The sequence below is a fragment of the Oryctolagus cuniculus genome, chromosome 6, assembly GCF_051225735.1.
Source record: "Oryctolagus cuniculus isolate XC-2025 breed Fujian yellow rabbit chromosome 6, ASM5122573v1, whole genome shotgun sequence".
In the NCBI taxonomy this organism is placed as follows: Eukaryota; Metazoa; Chordata; class Mammalia; order Lagomorpha; family Leporidae; genus Oryctolagus; species Oryctolagus cuniculus.
In genome coordinates, this window is record NC_142872.1 from 58,584,809 (window position 1) to 58,609,947 (window position 25,139).

General features: G+C 54.8%; 1 protein-coding gene and 1 pseudogene across 1 annotated transcript in view; both read left to right on the forward strand.

The window, feature by feature from the left end:
* Positions 1–197: 197 nt before the first annotated feature.
* Positions 198–465, forward strand: LOC149126147 (signal recognition particle RNA; annotated as a pseudogene).
* A 15,580-nt stretch (positions 466–16,045) lies between these two features.
* The window catches only part of KCNIP1 (potassium voltage-gated channel interacting protein 1), a 337,463-nt gene continuing 328,369 nt past the window's right edge, over positions 16,046–25,139 (forward strand). Inside the window, exon 1 of the mRNA XM_051843592.3 lies at positions 16,046–16,646. Within this exon, the coding sequence (XP_051699552.1) occupies positions 16,559–16,646 (88 nt within the window). The 5' untranslated portion in view covers positions 16,046–16,558. The remainder of the gene's footprint in view (positions 16,647–25,139) is intronic.

The window sequence follows — 25,139 nt, forward strand, 5'->3', positions numbered from 1 at the left end:
GGAAGAACGGGGTTTAGCTCCTGGTGGAGGCCACGATCCTGAAGTTCATGGAGCTTGGTGTGGGGTGGTGTGTGGCTGGCGGAGCCTGGGGGAAAGGGAGTGATGGGAACTGTGGGAGGCCGTCACAGGGGCCTGCCCAAGGTCACACCGTGGGACGGCAGCGTGTGTGTGCTCTCTTGGGATGAAAGGGGAGACTGGCCGGGCGCGGTGGCGCGCGCCTGTAGTCCCAGCTACTCGGGAGGCTGAGGCCGGAGGATCGCTTGAGTCCAGGAGTTCTGGGCTGTCATGCGCTATGCCGATCGGGTTCGGCATCAATATGGTGACCTCCCGGGAGCGGGGGACCACCAGGTTGCCTAAGGAGGGGTGAACCGGCCCAGGTCGGAAAGGGGAGACTGAGGGCATCAGTCGTTGGACTACAGCTTGTCTCCGGGACTTTCAACCTGTCCTCCCGGGGCTGCAGCCTTTGGGGAGCGGAGATAGGAGAAGCGTGAGGCACAGTCCCAGCCCCCGCCTGCCACGCCCCCTCCCGCCCCCTCCTTGGGCCGTGTGGGAAGGTGCTGAGCTCTGTTGCTCCCACTCGTGCTCTCCCTCAGATCAGGTCAAGCTAAGCAGGGAAGTGGGATAGGAGCATCGTGGTGGTGGGAGGTGAAGGGGCCTGCAGGGGTAGGGACCCACTGAATGCAGAGGATGGAGAGGTGAGTCTCAGTGGCGCTCAGGGTTCTGATGAGGCCCTCTGTTCTTTTCCCTCCTGTGGGTGGAAGTGATGCTTTTTCATCTTTATGGTGCACCTGCTGGCTGCCCGCCATCTTTGTTCTTCCTCTCATGGAAAAGAGAGAGATAAACCCAAGGAAAGCCAACAGGAGGGAAAGGAGTCACATCCCGACTGGGAGAACTGCTCTGGGGCCGGCTCTACCAGCAGCTCCTACCTCGGGTCACCAGGAGGCTGCCACAGGGCCACTCTGAGGACCAGAGAGGCCCATCCAAAACCCTTAGGTCCCAGCACATATCCCAGAAGCAGAGCGCTTCTGTTCACTCCTGGCTCTCAGAGTGGGCGGTGAGGCTACGCCAATCCCGAACTCGATGTGGTGCAAGGCTGTAGGGCCCAGTGAAACCACAGGAAGGAGAGGCATGTAGACGCCAGGTCAACAAAGGACACTTCCCTGGCCCCAGAGACGCTGCAGAGTGTGCGACACGTGATTTAGGAGAAAGGGGAACATGACGACACTCTCAGCAAAGGCAATCTTCCAGCCATATCTTGAGGCAGATACGCATGGGGACTGCCCAAGACCACACTCCTGCTCTGAGGCTCAAGAGTTCACAGGGGTGGGGTGGGGTGGGGTGTTGACTTGATAAGGAGAGGGGATTCTGCAAAGATGGTAGGTATTGGGGAAGAGTAGGGCATTGCACTGGAGTGCCAATGCCATGGTAACCTACAACTCTGTGTCAGGAAATCGAGGCAAGGGGAAATTTTTTAAAGGCAAAACGAGGAGGATTGCATAAGGTATTTTAAGATAATCATCGTTGGCTGGTGTCAGTGTGCGATTGAGCAGCTGCCGGGCAGATGTCCGCCCAGAAGTACCTTGTGTGCGAGGCTCTGGTTCAGACCGAGTCTTGGTGGTAGTTACCTTATCAAACAGTCACATGTGACAACCCTTCCTCCAGTCCCTCCCACCTCCTCCACCTCCGGCATTATTTATTTGTTTCTGATAGGGTTGACACAAGCGACCCATTTGGATTCTGACAACTTTCACAGTAGAAAACAGAGGGGCGCTCATCTTGGGAAGATTTGGCACTAGCAAGGGGTTCCACTCGGATCAACGGGAAATCCAACATGGACGCCGCGGCCTGGTCCTTCTGAGAGCTGAGACTCTATGGCGCTTTTCCGGCAGGGGGCAGAGCAACCTCGGTCTCCGCTCTGCTCCCCAGCACACAGCTCCACTAATGCTCTTCAGCTAGAGCGTGGCCTTTCTCCAGGGGCGGCAGAGCTGCCAGCCCAAGCCGCTGATGCCGGCGCAGGTGTTCCATCCTGATGTTACTTCCTCACAGCATCAGCGCTGTGGGCTGTGCCAGGAGATCCCTGGGCATGCGCACTGGAGGAGCTGCAGTGTCTCACAGCTGGCTCGCATCAGCCCTTGCATGGGGAGGCCTGGAAGGCAGCACGGTGCTTCCCCTGAAGCTGGCGTCGACACCCTTGCCACCATGTAGATCCCTCCGGCTGATCCGGCTAAGAGACTGCACCGCTGCGCAATCTCTCCTCTTCTATCAAAGCGAGGCTGGGCCGTCGTTCAGTGGGCGATCCTCAGTCTGGACGCATGACTGACGTGGTGCTCACTCCTCAAGAGCGGTGCGGAAGCTCTGAGTGTACTGGCCGCAGCCAGCTCGATCAGTGGGACGGCAGGTTGGGCCTCGGCTGCCAGTTCCGTCCTGCTGGCCGACAGAGGAGAAGCTGGCTCTGGTTTTGCAATTTCTGGCGTTTAGCGAACCCCAAAGCTCCCTCTCTTCCTGCTCCTTCCACACTACTTCTGACTTTAGAGAAAACTCTGCCCTCTCCTTAATACGGCCATGGAGTTCCCCGCAGCCTCAGTTTATCGGTCTGTGAAATGGAAACCTAGTGTAAAATTCTTTCCAATGGTGTGAGAGAGGTGGGGGTGGCTTGTGTGCTTCAGGAAGCCTCGCTGCTCCCTCTGCAGCTCCCTCCCTCTCTCTCTCCCTTTCTTCCCCTCTCTCCCTCTCGCGCTCCCCCCCCCCTTCTGCTTGTTCTTTCTCTTTTCCTTCCCTCGCCCAGTCCCCCGTTTTCCTCCATCTCTCTGCCCATCCCAGGCAGGCAGATGAAGAGTGTGCATCTTTTTGGTTAAGAAGCTTTGCTTTGCACAAACACAGTCAATTTACGATCCTGCCCTTCCCAGCTGAGATCAATGTGTATTTGCATTTTGAACATAAGGAGAGCAGCTTAGCCGTGAGTTCCCGGTGCCAGGAACATTCACAATGATCCATCATGGTGCTGTCCTCCCTGAAGCCCAGGCCGCCGAGCCCAGAGAGCAGGGTTTGGGAAGGGGACCCAGAAAGGAGAGGGCTATAGCTCCTTGTGATGTCAGGGCTTAATTTACTGACATATCCTTAAGCCAAAGCACAGAGGCAGAAAGATAGAAGGAAAAGAGAAACCAGGCAAGACAGAGAGGGGGGAGGGGCAGAGGAAAGAGACCAGGCATTGGAAGGCAAAGAAGAAAAAAGGTGAGCAACTGCTGAATATTTTTAAAGATTTTTTAATGGATTTATTTGAGAGGCAGAGTTACAGAGGGAGGGAGAGACAGAGAGGAAGGTCCAGGTGCTCCAGTGGGGGTCGCAGGCATTCTACCTGCTGGGCTACCTGCCCACCGCCCTGGTCTTCTGATTCGACAGCCTGCTCCTGCAGAGGAGCCCTGGCCTGCCTGCTGCCAAGCCCTGCGGGAGACAGCTTAGCCCTGGACAGGTGTGCATGTGGCGTGGGGTGGGAGGCAGCACCTGACTCCTAGCTCCATGACCAAGAGTTGGCTGAGGAATCTCGAGCAAAGTCACTTGCGTTCTCTGGGGTTTCCTTATCTCTAAAGTGGAGCTGACGCTGTGAGTTCCACCTGCCCAGGCCGGCTATGGTGAGCCACTGCAGCGAGGGTGTGTGTGTGGGGGGGGGCAGCATTATAAGCCCTGAGCGCCACCAGAAGCTTCACCTTGACCTGTGGACCTGGAAGTCCTGAGGGAGAAAACAAGCCTGAGCCAAGTTGTGGCTGCATCTGGATGTTGATGGGGAAATGAGACCAAAACCTGGAATTTTCTCAAATCTGGGACTTAGATCCCCCACTCTGTTGGAAAAACAGTCACATTTTTTAAGATAAAACACATAGGCTTAGGCCTCAGCTGTTTGTGGCTTTAAGGTACCTGCCCTGTCACTATTGTTTCTCTGAACCTTAGTTTCTTCATCTGTGAAATGGGAATAAAACCAGTGATTATCTCCAAGGGCAGAAGTATAAGGTCAGGTTTAGATAGCCACTGGCCCAGTGACCAGCACATGGTAAATGCTTATCCAAGTCGCTGTTAACTCCTGCACACGAGTGGAGAGCCAAGGGGCTCCCCAACCCCCCACCCCTGACTCATGCGCCTGGCCGGGCCACCACCACCCACAGCTGAATGCGGGTGCCCACCGCAAGGTGCAGGAAACAGCCTTTGAAAAATGAAGGCTGCGTGTTGCTCATGGATTTTCTATGTAAATGCACTGATCCCTAATTACGCTCTCAGCAAGAGAGAAACTGCTGAGCAGCAGCAGGGGTGGTCGCCCAGCAATTACTTGGCAATTTTCTTTTTTCCAGGGGAAGCAAAGGGAGGTGGAGAGGCAGGGATGCCAGGAGAGGCTCAGCTTCTCCACCCCTTCCCTTTGCTTGGCCTAATGTTTTCTGCAGGGCCCAGCGGCTGCCTTGGAGCCATCTCCGTGCTTTGTGTGGAGGGCAGGCCACAGGCACAATGCCCAGACCCCCTGTGATGTGTTTGGCATTTCCCCCTTTCTTGAAAAGCCACCCCGGGGCCTCCCACCTCCCCATCCCCAGGTGACAGCTGGCCCAGGTGCACGCCTACTTGGTACATCTCGTTTTTGCTTTTCAGTCTATAGGCGTTTGTTATAGGTGCTTGTGAAAGATACGGAGATCCAAGTCTCACCACAGCCCTAGAGAACCTTGCAGGGGTTGGGGGTGGCCACTGGCATCTGTGCTTGGCTGGTGGAGACTGGATGCTACTGACAGACTCCTGCCTGGGGCTGAGAGCCCCCGCCATGGACTGTGGACTCCTCTGTCCATAGTGGCCACGCAGGGCCCATGCCAGGCACTCGGCGATTGATCGCAGGGCTTCGGGCAGCTGGGCTCCTCAGCTCGCAGGTGCCTGTGGCTGAAGGCACTGGATGGAAGTGAGTGTCGGCTGCAGAAAAAAACAGTGAGAGATTTGTCTTACTTTCTGCTCAGAGCAGCAGATCCAGGAAGACCCTACGCAGGCCGATTCTGAGCCTAGGAGCACAGCTGTCGAGGCCAGCTGCCCAGGCTTAAAAATCTGCATTCACTGCTACTACCTCCCAGCAACATGAATGTGGACTCACCACAGAAAGCCTGGCCAGATTTCCTCTTTTACAGCATGAGAAGACAGCCTGAGGTTCCATGGACACACACACACACACACACACAATGCATATAGACACATGCATACACATGCCTATACACACATAAACACAAATAGACACACATGCATACACATGTCCATGAACACACACATGTATGTATGCACACACATGCATGCACACACACAGATTTAGGCACTGCTTTGGCTTAGATGTGTTGGCCATGACTGCTAAGTTGCTCCTTACTCTGTGTCCCCCACGGCAATGGGAGCCTTAGTAAGTAAGATTTTCTCATCCTTCCCCCCACCACCCTGTTTGCTGTGTATGTTTTTTGTCCCATTTTACAGAGCAGAGGACTAAGACTCAAGGCGAGGAAGTAAGTGGTCCAAGGTTAGAGAGGCAGTAAGGGGTGGAGCCGCTGGTTTATTCATAAAACATTTAATGCTCTCTGCGTGCCAGGCCCTATTCTAGGCGGCGGAGGTTTTGCGGTGCACGACAAAGGCAAGGTCCCTGGTCTCTTGGCAGTCACATGTGGCTGGGGGAGCTTGGGAAACCAAATCCTCTGCAGCCAGAGCCCGGAGGTGTGAACACCGGGCATGCTGGCTCCCGGAGTGGTGGCGGGTCTTGTCGCCACTGCGCAGCACACAGCGGGGCTGGAGAAATCCACCAGAGGCTTGGGAGGCTGGGGTACCACGAGAGGTCCTGAAAGAGGTCTGGGTGTCGGGGACAGGCTGTTTCTCAGGGTGACCGTGGCAATGTCAGTGCCCTCTGCCTCTCCCTTTCCCTGCCCTGGCTCTGGGACCCCTGGACTCTGTAGTTAGTGGAGTTTCCTGCGAAGTAAGGGGTGCTGGAGCAGGTTGAGGGTGGGATACGGAGCAGCGTATTCAGCGTGCGTGTTTTAGGGTTTCACACACCTGGAGCAGAAACAAACTTCATTTTATCCTCAAACCTCGTCTTTGCTGCCTGTGATTCCTGAACGATATTCCAAAGCCCGCTGTGGCCTCCCTGCCTCTAGGTGAGAGAGTTGCGTCTCCCACACCCTATCTCCTGTAGGGCAGGGGAGGGCTCAGCCTGGCCTGGGGGACTGATGGTGCGAGTGGGAGCTTGGGCTCCCTCTAGTGAGGCAGTAGGAGCATTGCAAAAACACACCTCCATCCCAGGCACAGAGCGCCCTCTGCAGAACTTTGTCCCCAACACAAAAGAAACACAAGATTGAGTGAGTCCTGGTCAGAATTGACTCCTCCCTGGGTCAGAAGAGCCGTCTAGGGACTCCAACTCTTTGGAGGTCCTTGGTATTGACCCTGAGTTACGCCCGTCTGCTCACAGGCAGCTCCAGGGGTCTGGCCCTGTGTTGCCTCTCTCTGACCTTCCCACTGGACAATCCGTTCCTTTCAGACCCAACACACACTGCTGGGCCTGTTGGGCGGGCTTTGCCCCCACTCACACCCATCCTTTTCACGCCCAGTCTCCAGGCGCAGCGCTGCCTCCTGGAAGCCACCCTATAGTATTTTTGGAGTCACTTAGCATCTAACGATGAGCAAGTGACTGCAACCAGATGCAACCAGATGTCCGCAAAGGTTCCAACAGCAGCGCGGAGCAGACCATGGCCAGGGTCACTCTGAGGGACCAGTGACCTCTCAGGGCTGCTGTCCCTTTGTCTGAAACTGTGAATGCCGGGGTTCAGAGGGACTGAACATGGAACAAAAATACTTTAGGAAATCCAGTGTGCAATATGGTGAGAGTATTTATTTTTTTAAGCCCCAGAATAGGCTAAGATTTATTCTCTTAACTCAAACGTGTTCTGCCAGGATGTGGGCTCCTTTCTCTGCCATTGAATAGGTAGGTGTGTGTGTGTGTGTGCGTGTGTCCTGGGGGAGGAGATGGTATGGTGGAGTATTCCCCGTCACCTGCCTCCCCTGGGATAGGCCGCCACGGGGACCTGATCTATTTTGTATCAAATCCCGAATCTGTAATTCAATTCCTTCCCTTAACTCATTTTAAATAATCTGGTCAGTCCCTTGTGTGTAGCCAGCTTCCTCAGGAGATCTGAGGAAACAGAGGGTATTTACAACTTGAACTTGGGTGTTAGATATGCTCTGGTCATTTGCAGCAGTGTGAGGACAGCCTCCTTCCGCTCTTTCCTGAGCCCTCTTCAGCTCTCTCTTACCCAAATCCCTGCTTCTTGCTAAAACAGAGACACTTGGATTTGGATATTTTTTTCTGTGTCCTCAGAGAGCCATCGTTTACCAAGGTGACATCCAGGACCCAAACCTCAACAAAGACAATCCCTTCCCTGGGAGGAATTCCGGTGCCGCCTGAGGGGATAATAGCATCCCTCTCCCCACTCAGAGGAGTGAGCCACAGGAGGACAGGTCTGCCAGGGACTGAAGCCACTGCAGGGGACGATGGGGGCACCTCGGGCAGTGGGTCCAGTGTTCTGTAGCTATTTCAAGGGGCCTCTGGTTGGAAGGCTCAGGTATTTTTCTATCTATACAGCAAGATCTTAATATTAACGTTTGTCTTGTGATGAAATAGGTCCTCGAGGCTTTGGGGGTTGCATGGGCCATGCCCTTTCCAAACTATGCTGCAGAAGCCACAGATGGAGCCTGGAACCTCCTCTGGGTCCAGCTGTGTCCAGCCCTTTCCTCCTGCTCTGGAAGCCCTGAAGCCCAAGGGCATCCGGCTTCCAGGCTTTTGGCCAGACAGTGACTGGAAGACCTTGTGAGTGGCACTTGTGGGCAAGGAGGCCAGGCCCCATGGAAATCCGAGACTCAGTATAATTCCACGTGGAGCCTGGGGCCAGCTCGGGTCTCAGGTTCTTCCTCTCTCTAGTAGGCTCCACGCACAACTTACAAGGGTAGCAGCAGCAACAACAACCTTAGCAGATGCCAATTTTGAGCACCTCCTATGCACCCATCCCCTCCACATGTTTTTCATTGACTACAATAATCATGCGATGCGGATACTATTATAACCCTCAGTTTACAGGTGGTGGAGTGGTTTAGTTTGTCCGAAGTCACACGGCTGCAAGTGTAGAAACTGACTCTTAACTGTCACAAGGCACTGCCTTCAACCCGCGTCCCACTCAGCACTTGCACAATAACTTACAGCTCAGAAACTGTTCTCTTATATAATTCCATTCACCCCTCGCATGAACACAGCCTGTGATTTTTCCAAAAAAATGGACCAAATACCTATGACACATTACCCTCTCACTATTTTTTAAAAGATTATTTTATTTTTATTTGAAAAGCAAAGAGAAGGTGTGTGTGTGTGAGAGAGAGAGAGAATGAGAATCTTCCATCCTCTGGTTCTCTCCCCAAATAGCTGCAATGGCCAGGGCTGGACCAGACTGAAACCAGAGCCAGGGAATTCCGTCCAGGTCTCCCAGGTGAGCGCAGGGCCCAAACACTTGGGCCATCTTCTACTGCTTTTCCCCAGCCATTAGCAGGGAGCACCTAGGACTCAAACCAGTGCCCACATGAGATATGGGCGTCACAGGAAGCGGCTTCACCTGCTAACGCCACAACACCCGGCCCCTGAATCTGCATTTTTAATAAATCCTCCAACTAATTCTAATTTAGAGGGATGCATGACCTTCCAGTGAGTGCTGTAACTAGTGAGCCCAAATTGGGTGGCTTCAGACCTCAGAAATGTGTTCTCCACGTCTTGAAGGGCAGGGTCCAAACTCTCGTGTTGTTCCCTCCTGAGGCTGTGCTGGAAACTCCGGGTGTCCCTTGACTGGTGACCGCATCACTTCCGTCTCTGCTCCCATGGTCACATCGCATCGGCTTCCTCCCCCTTCTCTTCTGTCTCTTATGAGGATGCTTCACGATGGCTCTGGGGACTACTTCAATGGTCCAGAATGACCTCATCGCAACATGATTAATTTAATTATCTCTGCAAGGACCCTATTTGCAACTAAGCTCCCCACATTCACAGGAGTGAGCATACTCTTTCCGGGGCCTTCATTCAACCTACTACATGGATCCCGGCCTACAGGAAATGGGCGATCAGAGAGATGAGGAGGTGGCAGAGTAACAGGAGCTGGTGGTGGGATAGCTGCCCTGGGGAGGGTACAGGAGGAGTTGGAAGCGATGCCTGGGGGTCCAGCCTGGATCTTAGGGGGGACTGGGCCATTTGTAAAAAGGAGATCCCTGAGCCCCTGAGACACGGGGACGGGTCTGCATGGAGGATTGCTCCCAGGATCCTACATGGACATCAAAATGCGTGGATGCTCAAGTCCCTTCCATACAATGGTGCAGTGTCTGCAAAGAGCCCACGCAATCCTCCCATGGACTTGAAATCATCTCCAGATTACTTGTAATGCTTACTGCATTGTAAACACTATGCTCTGCGTTGTTGCCCTGTGCTGTTCGGGGAATAATGACAAAGACAAAGTCTGCACATTGGCAGCACAGACGCAAGTGTTCTGTAATATTTCCACAGCTTGCTAAAGCTGCAGACATGGGGAGACGACAGCATTTTGATCAGCATTTTGAAAGCAGCATCTAGAACTGGAGCTGCGCTGTTCTAACCTGGCGCTCCACGGGGCTGTGTCCTGCTGTCTGTGGCTCCAGCTAGCAGAGGGGAAGTGAGGCTTCCTTGCAGGGCTCCCTGTTGGTCACAGCAGGAGCAGCTTCCCAGCGGCGCCCACACCAGCAGCTTTCAGTGTCCAATTCAAAGCAGATCTGTCCATGAGGATGCCAGAAAGGAGCTCCCACGGAGCTCCAGCATCGAGTCCAGTTCTTAGCACAGGATGCAATGGGAGCCGGAGACAGAATTGGGCCGGACATGGGCAAGGGCCCATGGAAGCAAGGGCCTGGCATTCGGGGACACCAAGAAGAGAAAGGGTGGCTTCCGCAGCTCATGTGACCCTCTCCCGTCTGCACTGGCTGCACCTGCAGCTGCACAATCACCCCTCTTGCTAGTCCTATGGCCACACTGTGGCTCCTTTACCGCCTTGCCACGCCCTGTAGCCCCGCTGACATGGCTGGGTGCAGAGTGCGTGGAGATGCTCTCCACACTAATAAGCCTTGAAAACTCCAGCGAACAGAGCTGCTGTGTTGCCCCGGTTTCTTGGGCATCATTTTCTCACAATTAGAACGGGGAGAAGACACAAGGCCCCACAGAGCATGGGGAGCTAGCGTGGCCCTGGAGCAGGTGGAATCCCTCTCTGAGGACCATGCTTGAGCGGAACTGATTTTTCTGAGACTTAGAGGAAAAATAAAATCTGATTTAATTCATGGGAAATTGCCTTTGTAGCCCACCTGTGCAGGCCTGTATTTAAATGCTAATATTTTGGGCCTGCTGGGATGCTCCATTTATTTTCTTCCTTAGCAGCAACAAAACTCATTTATTTATGAGAATTCCAACCCCAACCTGCTCTTTGGAGTTCCCTTTCTTTGTTGCTGCCTACCAGTTGGACGTCAGTCTCCCCTAGACACAGGAAATCTATAATTTCCTCTCCCAGATTTGATTCTCTTTTACTGCTCTTTCTGTTTCTAAAACTACCTGTGGCTTTTGTGTCTCTCTCTGTGCCCAGATTTTCCTCCTATCACTCACCAGTCCTGTGGACTCCATCCCCTCCCCTGAGGCAAATCTCTGGACCTGTCTGAGCCTTCACGTCCCCACCTGTAAAATGGGTATCATAAATAATAATACCGCTTCCTGTGTTTGTGTCAAGACCGGGTGAGATCACCCTAATACAACACCCAGAACTCTCTCTGGCAACCAGGCAACAAATCATGGTGATGTTTTTATGATGATCAAGGTGCTCCTGGGATCTGCCTTTTCCTCTTCAGGGTTGTTCTGTCTCGAAGTGCCCAACAAACTCTGGGAGAGCCCTATCTTGCTGACTGGGGAGCTCAGCCTCTGGGTATTTTCGCTCTCTGGGATTCTCCACCTTATGGATCTGTTTGTCTGTGGTCTGAGTGCTCCCTTCCTCTATTCAAGTTCTAAAGTGTGATTTTGACAAGAAAAGGGATTTCTTTTTTGGGGGGGTTATTGATCAATGTAACTCTAAGGCCGGGCACATAGTAGTGCTCAGCAAATGTCAGTGGAATGAGGAAAGGAGGAGAAAAGAATCCTAGAATTGCAGAAAAGCAGCCAGTGCTGCGGCTCAATAGGCTAATCCTCTGCCTGCGGCACTGGCACCCTGGGTTCTAGTCCCGGTCAGGGCATGAGATTCAGGGTGCCAGATTCTGTCCCGGTTGCCCCTCTTCCAGGCCAGCTCTCTGCTGTGGCCTGGGAGTGCAGTGGAGGATGGCCCAGGTGCTTGGGCCCTGCACCCCATGGGAGACCAGGAGAAGCACCTGGCTCCTGCCTTCGGATCAGCACGGTGCGCCGGCTGCAGCGCGTTCCGGCCACTGGAGGGTGAACCAATGGAAAAGGAAGACCTTTCTCTCTGTCTCTCTCTCTCACTCTCTCTCTCTCTCTCACTGTCTACTCTGCCTTTCAAAAATATAAAAAAAAAAAATTCTAAAAAAAGAATTGCAGAAAAGCAGACAGCCCATCTGCGCTGGTCACTCAGCTGTGGTGCCGAGGTGGCAAGGAAGCTTCGGTGGGCAGAGGAGGGCACAGCGCGGACTGCAGGAAGGGCTCTGCTCCTTCCAGCCGGCTCCCTGTGCCTCCCTGCAGCTCCGTTACAATAGCTCCTCCGCCCAGCGGCAGCAGTGGGATCCCTTGGCCAGGCCAGCAGGCACCCCATCCTCAGAGAGCTGCGTCTAAGCCCCCGGAGACCCCTCTCCTGAGTCTGGGGGCCCAGAGGACCCCAGCTCCTTCCCCCGTCCCCGGCTCTCTGAGGGCTGCTTCTCACAGTTCCTGCCTCTGCCACCCTCAGTGCCCCCTGCCGTCCCTGCAGAGCCAGTCTTTCCCTGTTTTTTTTTTTTCTTTTTTTTTTTTCTTTTTTTTTTTTTTTTATGACAGCTGGACTTAGATCCGAATCCTGCTTTAGCTGTGTGATCATCAAGAAGTCAGCTGTCTCCTCTGGGCCTCTTTCTCCCTGTGAGTCATATCCCTATAATAATAGCTGCCCCCTACAAGGAGCAAGTGCTTGGATTGGTTACCTCCGCACGAAGGCACCCCAGCAGTGGCAGCGTCATTTCTCCCCTTGCTGCCTCTTGGTCTTCCAAAGGACAGCACGCTTGTCCTCTCTTAGCCTTGCACCCAGGGAAGCCGGAGCCCCCTCCTAGGCCCAGACACCATCTGGAGCTCCCATCTGCCTGTCCTTCCTGCTCTTGGAAGTGGCGTGTGAAGATTCCCGGGAGCAGCCCCAGGTGGAGAGAAAGCTCCAGCTTCCCGAGTTCCTTGGGACACTGCACGTCTGTGACGCCGAGGCTGGCTAATCCCGAGTCCGCCGCCAGCAGTGTCATCTCCCAGTGCCACCTGCACGCCCCCTCCTGCTCCTCGTTTGCAGAAGAGCACGTTCCTCGAGCAGAGAAGAACTCCACCCTGAGCTCTGTTATCGTGAATTTAGTGCTGGTACAACGTGCTTTCCTCATAGGGAATGTTCTTGGCACACGGAGCACTTTGCCTGTGCTTCGGGAGATTGGTCTCTGTGCTGTTCCGGATACTGCTGACCCTCTCTGAGCCTGCCTGACTCATCTCAGACTGGAAGTTCAAGTACATGGTGCCTTGGAGAGATCAGAGGAGAAAAATGCTTGGCCTGTGTGTCACTGCTGGGGGAGACAACCCTGGGAGTCTGGCTCCGTCGTTTCCAATGATCACAAAGGGTTCCTGAGCCAGCCTCTGCCTGTTTTCGGCCCTGCTTGCCCTACGCTGGCTGGGCTTCCACCTCTGTGATCCTCTCCCATACCCTACGGTCTCAGCATCTCCCACATTCCCTTCCTCTTCTGCGGCTCACTAGATGTGAGCAGCGATTAGAGAATTCGTGTGAGGGCACGGGTTCCGGCTCACACTTCGTCTGGGGTTCCCTGCAGCATTTACAAAAGACAGGGCACATGGTGGGTGTCTGGGACTCCAGACTGATAGAGAATATCACATGTCCAGTGTGGGAATGCTATGGAGATGTTCTGAGGAGGGGGCAGGAGTGGCATCAGCAGTAGAAGAAACAGCAGGAACCTGTGCCCTTGAGGTCATAACCTCTACTGTTGGCTACGCCAGACACTGTAAATAAGCATGCTAATTTCAAGTAAGTCTCCTCCAAACCCGATGAGGCAGGGATTATTACTCCCATTTTACAGGACAGAAAACTGAGGCTCGCTCAGGCTCACCTGCTTGCTAACAGCGGCTAAGCTTCGGGCCCTAGAATTGAGCTGAGCTCTGCCATGGTTCTTTTCCATGCTATTTCCTCCGCTCTAACTCTTCTCCCTCCAGAAATCTGTGTGGTTGGTTTGAGGTCTTCTGATCAAGCACCATTCTCATAGAGAGAAGCCTTTCGCCATGGCCAGATCTGAAAAAGGAGCCCCTGCCCCGCTCCAGCCACTCGACAAGCTTTCTTTTCCAAAGCACTGGCTTGCATCTAGTCTGTCCCTCCACCACATGAATGGAAACTCCGTGAACCTAGGGATGCTATCTGCTTCACCCACCTCCATCTCCTTCGCACCCAGAACAGAGCCCATGAAAACGGCAACTGTTCAGTACATGCGCGTATCCCAGGACGAACAAGCAAGGGAATGAGCGCCAAGATGCTCACTCCCAGGCATGATGCACCTCACTTGCAGGAGCTAAGAGATTTGCCGGGTGCGTTATTGTATCTGTCCCACGGTGTGTCCAAATGCTTGGATCCCAGACTCCTGTGCCAGAGGCCAAGTGCAGGTCCACTCATTCCCAGCAATGCTGCCATTAGGCCTTGTGGGAGCCACACGCCTGCAGAAGGATTTCCAGCCAGCTGTCCCGTGGAAAACCAAGTTCTGGGTCAGCCGATGACCCTCATGTTGCAGGCACCATTTCCTCGTGCTTCCTTTTTTTTTTCTTTTTTTTGACAGGCAGAGTGGACAGTGAGAGAGAGAGACAGAGAGAAAGGTCTTCCTTTGCCGTTGGTTCACCCTCCAATGGCCGGCGCAGCCGGCGCGCTGTGGCTGGCGCACCGCGCTGATCTGATGGCAGGAGCCAGGTACTTCTCCTGGTCTCCCATGGGGTGCAGGGCCCAAGCACTTGGGCCATCCTCCACTGCACTTCCCTGGCCACAGCAGAGAGCTGGCCTGGAAGAAGGGCAACCGGGACAGAATCCGGCACCCCGACCGGGACTAGAACCCGGTGTGCCAGCACCGCAAGGCGGAGGATTAGCCTAGTGAGCCGCGGTGCCAGCCTCCTCGTGCTTCTTAATGATCAATGTCTGTCTCCCTGGGGGGATGGAAGAGAGAGAAGCAGCCGGTCCTGGCTGAGAGTCCTCTGTCCTACTGAGTGTGCTCTCTTGCTCCGAGGACAGAGCTGCCTTTGATAGAACAGTCAAGTGGGTACCACAGCCCTCTCGTCATTCTCTCTCCAACCCTTCTCCTCCCCGCTGCTGCCTACGTTGTCTTCTCTCTGACAGCTCGTTGCCTGCCAGCTGATGCTCTATGACCTGGATCTTTCATTCTCCTTCTCGGTTCTCATTGCCCCAGATCCGGGTCCACTACCACTCAGCAAAGTGAAAGAAGTCAGTGAACAGCCTGATTCTCAGAAGGGCTTCCTGCCTGATGACGAACCCGCTGGGCTCCAAGTCCATGAGTGCTTTGAGCCCCTCTGTCTAGTTTGGGTATGACCTGGGTGCCCAGTGCCTCCTGCACCCCGGCTACTCAGCTCTTTCCTCGATACCAGAAGCTCAGTAAATATTAGATAAGTGAACCTTTGAACAAAAGACTAAGTGTCATTAGCATTCCCAAGATAGCATGTGCATCTTAATAAGCCGCTCAATACCTTAAGACAAAGAGTGAATAATGTGGCAATTTCAGGCCCTCAGACACAAAGCACAGTGGGAAATTTTCTTCTAGAGCTACTTGTCATTCCTTACGGCAGGACTCACACCACGCTGGCAAGACGTGAGGGCTTTAGGGCTCAGAGAAAGGCTCCTTGTTTGTAGACGGGCTTCTTTTGGGAGCTGAAAGTGGTTGGTGTGCACCCTAAAGGCTGAGGTTTGCTTCTTCGGGGTTCACGTCCACATGACTCCTGGAAGACAGAGAACAAAGCAGGCGCAGTGCATGGGCTCTGGCTCCCATGGCGTGTTGTTGCTCAGTAGCCTCCACTCTCCAGCACTTAGACAGACTGATCCTCTCCAACAACACAGAGAAGCGGTTTACAGGGAAAGCTGATGGCGCGACAAGAAGGACTGGCCCAGGACATGGCCCAGTGCACATGAAGGTGGATTTCATGCCTGCTGTTCCCACACAGCCACGGCACGCGGAGAGATGGTGCCCAGCACCAGGGCCACCGTGGGGAGGTTTCTGCCCCATGTAGAGGGTACAGCCAGATGTCCCATAGGGTCCCTTCCAACCTGCAGTGTCTGAATGGTAAGCAGGTTTTTTATGAAGCAATAGTTGCACTTCACATTTGCATAGTGCCTTGGAGTATTACCTCCGGAGTCCCACACTATAGTGCAACTGTTTGAGTCCCGGGCATTCCTTAGTGGCCCCTGGGAAGCCCTGGTGCGCTTTTCTCCTGTCCCAATGAGAGGGTCCAGGCTCATGTCTGCTCTCCTAGAATTGAGCAGTCCCCTTGGAGTCACAGCACCTGCATTCCAGAGGCTTCCAGGCCAGGGGTGCTGAGGGAGCCACACGGGCTGCGTGGCTCCGTCTCACTATCTCACGTGCACAGACAGGCTCCCCGTGGGCTCCCCACACAGCCCCGCTTCTCCATAAGGCAAACCAGACAGCTCGGAGGCTGCCTGCAAACTTTCCACTGAGTGTCGGGGCTGCGGCTTCCTGCTCTGCGGGGAGTTCTCCCAGATCCTGATCAAGACAGGAAGGATTGATCTATGAGATTAACCAGGAAGGAGTAAGCGGGAGAGCAAGCGCGGGAGGCTGTGGGGCTGAGTGTTTTCTGCGTAGCAGTCCCCTCCCTTCTGACTCCAGTATTAATTGCTACATTACCGCTGCCGAGTAGGAAAGACAGTCAGCAAAGCCTGGGAGGGCTCCAGCTCCTCCCTCCCTGCTCTGCTCAATTTCACTCTCCTGCTCGGTGCCCTCGGAGCGCCCGGTTCCCTGGCAGTGCCATCCCAGCCCTGGCGTGCCCAGGTCCTCCAGTGGCGAGGACCTGAGTGGACAGCAGGAGGGGGTGGAGAGAGGGAGATAGAGTTTGCCCTGCAGGCTGTCTGGATGCAGAAGCCGGACTTGCTGCAGAGGCAGTGTGCTCTTCCCAGAGCCCGGCTTTGGGGGCGCACCCCTCTCAGGGTTCACCTAGGCAGGATCCAGGGAGTTCCAGGGACACGCACAGCGGGTGCCAACACTTCTGGGTGCCGACGGCAGAGTCTGCCTCCCCTCTGTCACCATGAGCGGCTGCTCCAAAAGATGCAAGCTTGGGTTCGTGAAATTTGCCCAGACCATCTTTAAGCTCGTCACTGGGACCCTCAGCAAAGGTAGGGAACTTGGCTTTGACCCCTGTCTTCTGTCTGGACATGACCTGGTGGGTCTCGTTGCTCCGGGGGGTAAGTGTGGGTTGTTCTGGCGCACCTGAGTCCCGGAGCGGGCTGGAAGGAAATGGGTGGCTGGGGCTTGAGGTTGCTGACAAGCGTGGGTCCTGGCTCCGAGCAGGCCGGCACCCTGCCAGGGAGCTCAGCCGGCTGTAATTGCCTGGAACTTTGGAAATGGAGTTGGTGGTGTGTGCCTGATTGGTTAGAGGCGGGCAGAGAGACAGAATCTCTCCTAGAGCCCTGGCAGTGGCTTAGCGTGACTGGGGTTTCAAGAAGTGATCCACGGAGGGTTGTGTCTTGTTGATAAAAGAGAGATTTGATGCAGTGGGCTGTGAGTAGTTCTGCAGAGCCGAGTCACTCGAGGGGGCCAGCAGGAGGCGGCCCTGGGGCTGGCAGCCGCCGCCACCGTGCACCGCTGAATTCCGAATCCGGATCAGCTCGGCAGCTGTGCACCCAGCCCTTTCTCTCAAGGGCTTCCAGCGTCCTGTGCTTCTGGGACTTTCTTTGTCGTGCTGCTATTTTGGGTCTCTGTCTCTCAGCATCCCATGGGCCATGCCTGTGCCAATGTCTGTCTTGGCTGCTGCGTGGTTTACAGGATCACCTCTCAGAGCAGCCCAGAGAGGTGACTGTGGGCCAGAACCAGGGCTGCACCCACAGCATTCCACCCCGCGTGGGGCCCACAGCCCAGTAGCCGCTCCCCCATGTCTTGAACCCCATCTTAGGCTCTGTCCTGGGATTGGTGAGGTACTCAGAGCCTCTGATAAACTTTCTGGAAATAAATATAAAGAGAGAGCTGTAACACGCTGTGGTGCTGCTGGCTGAAAAAATGTCTTTAAATATTCATGTCCTCTTTCAGGAAGAATGCGTCAGGAAGAGATGTTAGAAGCAGCAGGTAGAATATTCGGGGAAAGAGGCCCTCAAACCTTTGATTGGGACTTGGGAAAATAACAGCGAGAGATCAGGGCTGTGCAAGACCATCTGGGGACCTGGCTGCCCAGCAGGCTCAGCCTGGCGTGAATTGTGGGCATAAGTGGCAAGGGTGCGGGACATGGTGACATCTTGCTTATCTCTTTTCTTAGGCCTTTCCCACATCCTCTTCTTTCCCTGCCACCTTCTGACACAGGGCACTGCCCCTCCGGGTCCCCGGGGGGATTAACATCTAGTGTTGGGTGTCAGGCTGCCTGGCAGAACTCCTAGAGGCCTCAGAGAGAGGTGAACGGGAGAGGGAGGCACAGTGGCACAAGGGCAGTGGCCCTTGGTGGCTTCACTTCCTGGAGGAGAAAGCAGATGGGCCAGGAGGCTTCACACAGGTCTCCCAATCTATTCTCAGAGGGTGGAGGGTGTTCTTCCCCCATCGTGGGTACCAGGACCTCAGGGAATGGAGGGGAGAGGGGCAGCCTTCTAACCCAGCCTCCACTTCCATGGAGTGCTGCAGAAACCGCGTTAACATAGATGGGGGAAAACCCAGGTCTTGACCCTGGCTTTGCTCTCTGGGCAAGCCACAGCCTCTCCAAGCCTCATTTTTCTCATGTGTGAAATGAGTCCATTACCCCCTGCCTTTGAGCACCATTGCAAGGATCCAGGGAAGTCCAGACTTGCAACCCTCTATGGAGTGTGTGGGTGAGCAGGTGTGAGAGAGGGTCAAGGCCAAGAGGGGCATCAGGGTCAGAGGGTCTTTCATTAAGCCGACTGCATGTGGGTTTCTACACCCCAGGTGGCATCAGAGGGAGAGGGGGACCACAGAAGAAGGTTGTGCAGCAAGACGAGCGCATGTGAGGAAGTGTATCAGCCGGGAAAGGAGTGTGTGCAAAGGACTCTGTGTGTATGTGTGTATGTGAGAGAGCAAGCCAGAGGCAGAAAGCTAGAGATGGCTGTTAGAATAACAGGGCATGAAGACATTTCCTTCCCCATAGGAGCCTATGTTCAATTGCTCCACATTCACTTCCTGGGTACCTTCTGGTGCCACGCTCAGGGCTAAACACTGGACACATGCATGAATAAGACACCAGTCCTGAGTGAATGGTGCAGGCTGATGGGGGGCAGACTGGACACCAGAGCCCACTTGGGCATCACACTGAGTGCTGAGATGCATGGATGCATGAGGCCGACAAGCACAAAAGAGATGCTTGGGACGACTGTGGGGCGCCTGCCAAAGTGGCAGCCAAGCTGAGATGGGTGGGAGAGATGGCGCTGGTGGATGCTGGTGGAGGGGCAGCAAGGGAGCATCAGCTTCTGCAGAGAGCAAGCCATTCAGGCAGGCCAGAACCCCAGGGACGTGGAAGGGGCTCCCCAGGGACCACACTGGGGCCCTGCTTCAGCCCCAAATTTCCTGCAGCCAGGGCTCAAGGAGGCAGCCACAACTGATGCCGCATCAGGATCCTGCCACAGCTGTGTCTGTGCCCTTGGCCTCAGCGCCGCAGAGAGAACCAAGTGTTTACACAGCCCTGGCTCTGTGCCAGACACATGCTGGGTAACGGGTGCTCTGCTTGACCCAGGTGTTTGCTAAATATTTTTTAAATAAATGATAACCACGGAGCAGGGCCAGGCCAGGAGCAGAGTAACTGAGAAAGGTCCTCAAAGAGTCCAGAAAAAATGCTTTTTTAGCGTGAAGAGCTATCCTGGGCTCCACCCTGCATGGACACTTTGTGGCTGCTGAATGATTTCTGGTTTTAACTGTGATTCCCCTGATTCATTATTGATTGTACTGAGTTCTAGAGTTGCAATGATCAGCACTGATGAACGTGAAGAAGCTTCTGGTCCAGGTGCCTCTGGCTGGCCTTGGGGACTAATTATTGCTTCACACCAGCCTTGGGAATAGCTGGGGAGTAAAGAGGCCCCAAGACCACTCCTCCCTGTTCTACTTGTTCCTGGCCCTTGGCCATCTCCCTACACCAGCAGTCACCTTTGCCCTTGTTCTAAGGAGAGGGATGGTTCAGACTTTGCATCGATGCCCTGCTGCAGAGGGGAATGACTCAGGCCCCCCAGAGCTTTGTCTCCCCAGCCCTAGTTGTATTTTGGGATCTGTGTTCCTTTTAGGAACATTTTTTTTTTAAGATTTTATTTATTTGAGAGGTAGAGTTACAAACAGTGAGAGGGAGAGACAGAGAGAAAGGTATTCCTTCCGTTGGTTCATTCCCCGGATGTCCGCAAGTCTGGATCTGTGCTGATCCGAAGCCAGGAGCCAGGTGTCTCTTCCCAGTCTCCTATGCGGGTGCAGGGCCCAAGCACTTGGGCCATCTTCTAAAAACTGCTTTCCCAGGCCACAGCAGAGAACTGGATTGGAAGAGGAGCAGCCGGGACTAGAATCGCTGCCCATATGGGATGCCGGCACCACAGGCGGAGGATTAACCTACTGCGCCACAGCGCCGGCCCCAGGAGCATGTTTTCCACATGTGGTCTTCCCCACTAGACTTAAGCTCCGTGAAAGTAAGAACCGCACGCGCTGTTGCCACTACTATATCCAGATTTACTAGTACGTAGCAGAGAGCACAGCGCGGAGCAGGTGCTTCACTAACAGTAGTAAGCGATGCAACAGCACCACTCGGCTGAGACCCCAGCCGGCAGCCTGAGACGGAGCTTGTCACAGGGATTTTCTAGATAACACTAGCTGCTTCTGTCCCACCGCCCTCTGAACTCAGCTCGGCTGCAGGGGCTGTGTCTGTGGCCGGAGAGTGAGCCATGAGTCACTTAAAGACTTCTGCACAAGCTTTCTTAGGAAGGGCTTTTATTGTCCCCAAGAGAGGTGGGTGGACAGACTCCCAGCACCCCAATGCCTTCCCCTTCAGCTCTATTTTGTTTTATATATTGGATTTAACAACACGTTTGTAGGCTGCAAGATGCAGTAGGCAGCATCACTGGTTGCCCCGTGGGGACACCTTTGGGCCCTCCATGTTGGCCAGGAAGCCTTGGACTGTGCTCCCCGCCTCTCTGGCCTCAGTTTCCTAATCTGCACAATGGAATGTCAGCCCCTTCCTCATAGGATGAGACAAGCCTGGGTATCTAAGCTCTCGGGAAGCTAGGCACCCAGTGGCTGTTGGCTGATGTGATTGTCGGGACAAGCTGGTGCTATGGGTGGTGGGGAGCCCCTCAGGGCTGGGGGTCCCTCCCATTCATGCCTGTTTCATCAGCACCCAGTGCCGATTCTGGGAGCAGCCCCTGGAGGACACTCTGAGCAGGATACGGCCCTGTCACTCAGTCCTGGATGGCTTTAGACCATTCTGCTTCACCTCTGCTGAACTTGCATTCCTGAGGGCCTGCCTGGAGCTAAGACTGAACGTTTGAGCCATCTCCCTCACCTGATTCCCTTATTAGGAGTTAAAAGAGTAACTCCCACAGCCAGTACCCTCGCCTGCTGTTTATCTTAGGAGAATCCCAGCTCTTGGCTTGGATGTGTGGTTAAACCAGGGGTCTGGGGAACCTGCCTCTTCCTCTTCCTGCCCAGCCAGCTGTCTGGGACCCTCTTAGAGTCCCCGGGGGGCCAGAAGCTGTGCAGGCACCATTTTGGCTAGGGAACTTCATCCCCTTCTGCACAGTGGGAGCAAATCTGTTACCCTAGGCACAGACAACAGAGCCAAAGCTAGCAGGAGAGAGGAGAGCTTCGAGCATCATCCAGGCCGCCCAGGAGGTGACAATCTGGGGAGGGTATGGGGCTGACCTTATGAGATCTGTGTCAAGGCCAGTGCCCCCCTGGAACCTCAACTCCCCCTCCCACCAAGCCTAGGATATTTCTCTCAGTGCAAGGCAGGGCCTCAGCTGCAGACCCGTGCGAGACGTGCTGTTCCTCTCCACCACTGCTCAAGTTCCCCAAGAGGCTGACCTTGGCCCAGGACAGGCTCTGCCTTTAGGCCAGCCAGGCTCACGTCCCAACACTGCCAGCCACCACCTGCGTGAGGCTGAGCGCATGGTACAGCCTCCCCGAGCCAAGGTCCTCACTTTTCACTGGGGATCATAATAATATCAACTACAAGGGCTGCTTTTTCATTGAATCCAGAGGATTATGCAAGTAAGGACTGGCAGCTGGTAGAGCAAAAGCCCACCCTGCACGTACAGGGAGCTGACACCTCCTTATATTTTGTGTGCTGGTCACCTTGTTGGCTCCCCACTGTCTTGACCCTAGAAGTAGGGGTTGCAATCGATGTTGTAACAGATATGCAAACAAACATTTAGCCAAACCAGGTGGCCCAGGTGGAGGGCAGCAGAGATGAAATAGATCCCAGGTCGTCCTGGGACCAAGGCCGGGCACTTTCCTCTACAGGCACAGGGCTGGAGGAGACGCTCCTACCTGCATGGCTCCCCACTTTGCCACCAGCAGAGAGTCCCCCCAGAGCTCCAGTAATTTTGGTGGTGGGCTTATCAAGAACCATTGCCCCAGCTAGGTCTCTTTAGGACAAACACCTTTTGTGCAAGTGGTGATGACAAATTGCACACAGTAGAATGGCATGGGATAAGGGAAAAGCTTTATGGGGAAACGGAACACCTCACAGCCAAGGTCACCAAGACAGCCGTACCCGTGCCCTCACAGCATCCCTATCACCTCTGGGACAGATGTGCAGGGACAAGGACACCTGTCAGATGCTGAGTGGACACTCCATGCTCATGAGAGACTCTCCACTGCAGCTCTCCTTCTTAGAGGTCAAGTGTGAGGCGTGGTCTTTTCTGTGGGGAAATTCGCGAGGTTTGGGAGGCTCGGCAGTATAGCATTGAGGTATTGGCTGTTTACTAGAATTGTCTGGAAAAGTGATGGCCATCACGCTGGGGGAAGATGCCATCTCTCCCTTGAGAATTTCAGCCTGGGTGCTCTCCCCTGCTGGAGAGAGAGAGATGGTCACTGTGCCACCAGCACAGGACAAGCCAGCACTGAGGTCACGTTACAACAGCCCCGCTTCCGGCTTCCCCCAACCCTCCGAGTGCCAATGCCTTGTCACAGGCAGAAAACTCAATTGCTGGGGCTTCTAGGGCCATACCTGCCTCTCCAGTCCCAAGGCACAGCCAGCCAGGGTGGGGAATGGCCTAGGGTCCCAGTAGCCTTCATCCCAGCCTACGATCTCACCATCCCTGCTCCTCCAGGGCAGGCCCAGTGCCCCCTGACCCACTGTGGCCATGCAGCTTTACTCAGGGGTCTCCACAGTCCCACAGCAGGGGGGGAAGAAGAACAGTGGGGCCTCCTACTGCTTGCCTAGAGCACCCCTCTCTGTGGCCTCCTGGCCTCTCCCAGATAACCCTAATTCCAGGCAGAATAATTTGTTCAGCACTGCTTATCCCAGCAGCACTGCACAAGCAACCTATTAACTTCAGCACCATCGGGGAGCAGCTAGTTTGTTCTAAATTAAAGGTAGCTGGAAATGGGCCCCTTTGGCAGGAAGGAGGGTACCAGGGGCTGCAATATTGTGGCACGGGGAGGAGCAGATCAAAGCAGGCGTTGAACAGCCTTCTGAGGTCCGGAGTCCCCTGCTGTGTCCCTGCAACCCTCATCTTCCCCGGCTGCCACGGGAGGCAGCAAGATTCAGGGGGAAAGACCTCGGGTTCAAGTCTTGCAATTTCCTGGGAAGGCAGCCTTGGGGGAGCCCTACCCTATCCGGAGTGGGAGTCCCGCTTTGTCAAGTGGGGCTAAAAATGCCCACCTCACAGGGCCACTGGACACCGAAGAGATGGTGCCTTGTGTCCACTCCCAGTCCTGGGCACATCACAGCTGCCCGGGGAAAGCCAAGCTCCCGTGCTTCCACCTTGGACTTGTAGCGGAGCAAAATGAGACGGAACTAAGAGAGAGAAGGCTACGTGGGTGTGTGCTCCTCCCAGCTGCTGTCCAATGAGCTACCGCCTCAACTTGTCCTTGCTGCCCCAGTCACTGTCGGTGACAAACTCTGTGCTTGAGAATATGTGGACAGTTGAGATGATCCTTAGGATTTAGTTGTCTGTGTGTGTCTGCTTGCTGCCTGCCCTCCCCCACCCCGTGAGAACACAAGCCCTGCAAAGGCATTCACCTTGTGGGAGGGGTCCACAGTAGCTCAAGCCCCGACACCCACCTGGCACTGACTCAAGGATGACTCAGTGCCACCCCTGCTTGGCGGTGGCAGGCAGTGAGGCTGCAGTGGCCGTGGGAGAGCTGGTGTTTGTCAGGCTGCACCTGGGCTCCCCCTCCCCCTCGCCCTGTGCCGAATTTCTCTGCTGGAGTTTGGCGGAAGTGACCACCCAGAGGGTCCTCCGTGAGCTGGGTTTGGGGGGAGGCGAGTCCAAGCAAGACCAGGTCCTTGCTCCCACCCCAGTTCTCTCTGGCCCTGCCTGTCCAAGACAGCTGACCCCTGCAGGGCCTGCAGAGACGTCCATGCATCTTTGGGGCTGTCAGGGATTCCCTCCCCACCCACTGGATGTGTAGGAGGGAGGACCTGGGGTCTGAGGGCAGGGGGCTGAGGAGATGATGCAGAGATGAGGAGGCCAGCTGGGGACAGGGATGCCAGGACTGCAGGAAAAGACTTGAGGGACGTCGTTGAGCTTCTGTCCTGGGCAGAAGAAAGCCTTCTTCCTCTGCTAGCTCAGCGTAGAGATCATGGTCACAGAGCCCACTCTGGTCCCCTCCAGCTGAAACCACCGAGATTCCGTGTTGTGTTCTTAGACATACAAAGAGGTGCGGCTTTGGAGCCAGAACCTGGTTTGAATCCAAATCCTCCCATTCTCTCAGTCTTCAAGCTGCTGTAGCAGAATACCATAGACAGAGGGGCGCTTTACCCATGGACACTCATTTCTCACTGCTCCCCGGGCTGGGGTCTGCCGGGGATGCTCTTCCCTGGTTATAGACAGCCACATTCTTGGCCATGTTCTCACATGCAGGAGAGAATGGGAGCCCTCTGGCCTCCTCTTTTCAGAGCACTAAGCCCATTCATGAGGTTTCCCTATGACCTGGTCACCTCCCAAAGACCCCATGTCGGGGCCGGCGCCATGGCTCACTTGGTTAATCCTCCGCTTGAGGCACCGGCATCCCATATGGATGTCGCTTCTAGTCCCGGATGCTCCACTTCCAGTCCAACTCTCTGCTGTGGCCCGGGAGGGCAGTGGAGGATGGCCCAAATGCTTGGGCCCTGCACCCGCATGGGAGACCAGGAGGAGGCACCTGGCTCCTGGCTTCGGATCGGTGCAGCGCGGGCAGTAGCGGCCATTTGGGGAGTGAACCAACAGAAGGAAGACCTTTCTCTCTGTCTCTCTCTCTCACTGTCTAACTCTGCCTGTTAAAAAAAAAAAAGGACCCCATGTCTGACCACCATCACACTGGGGCTCAGGGCTCAACATACTTAGTAGGAACACAGACATTCAGCCCATTGCACTGAGCAGGGGCCTTCCTATGTTTGGCCTTGTGCCTTCATCTCTAAGAGGGAGTTGCTGATGTTCAAGGTCTCTCCCGTTTTTGTTAGAATTTTAAGCTGTAATAGCAATGATCACAGTGTCACG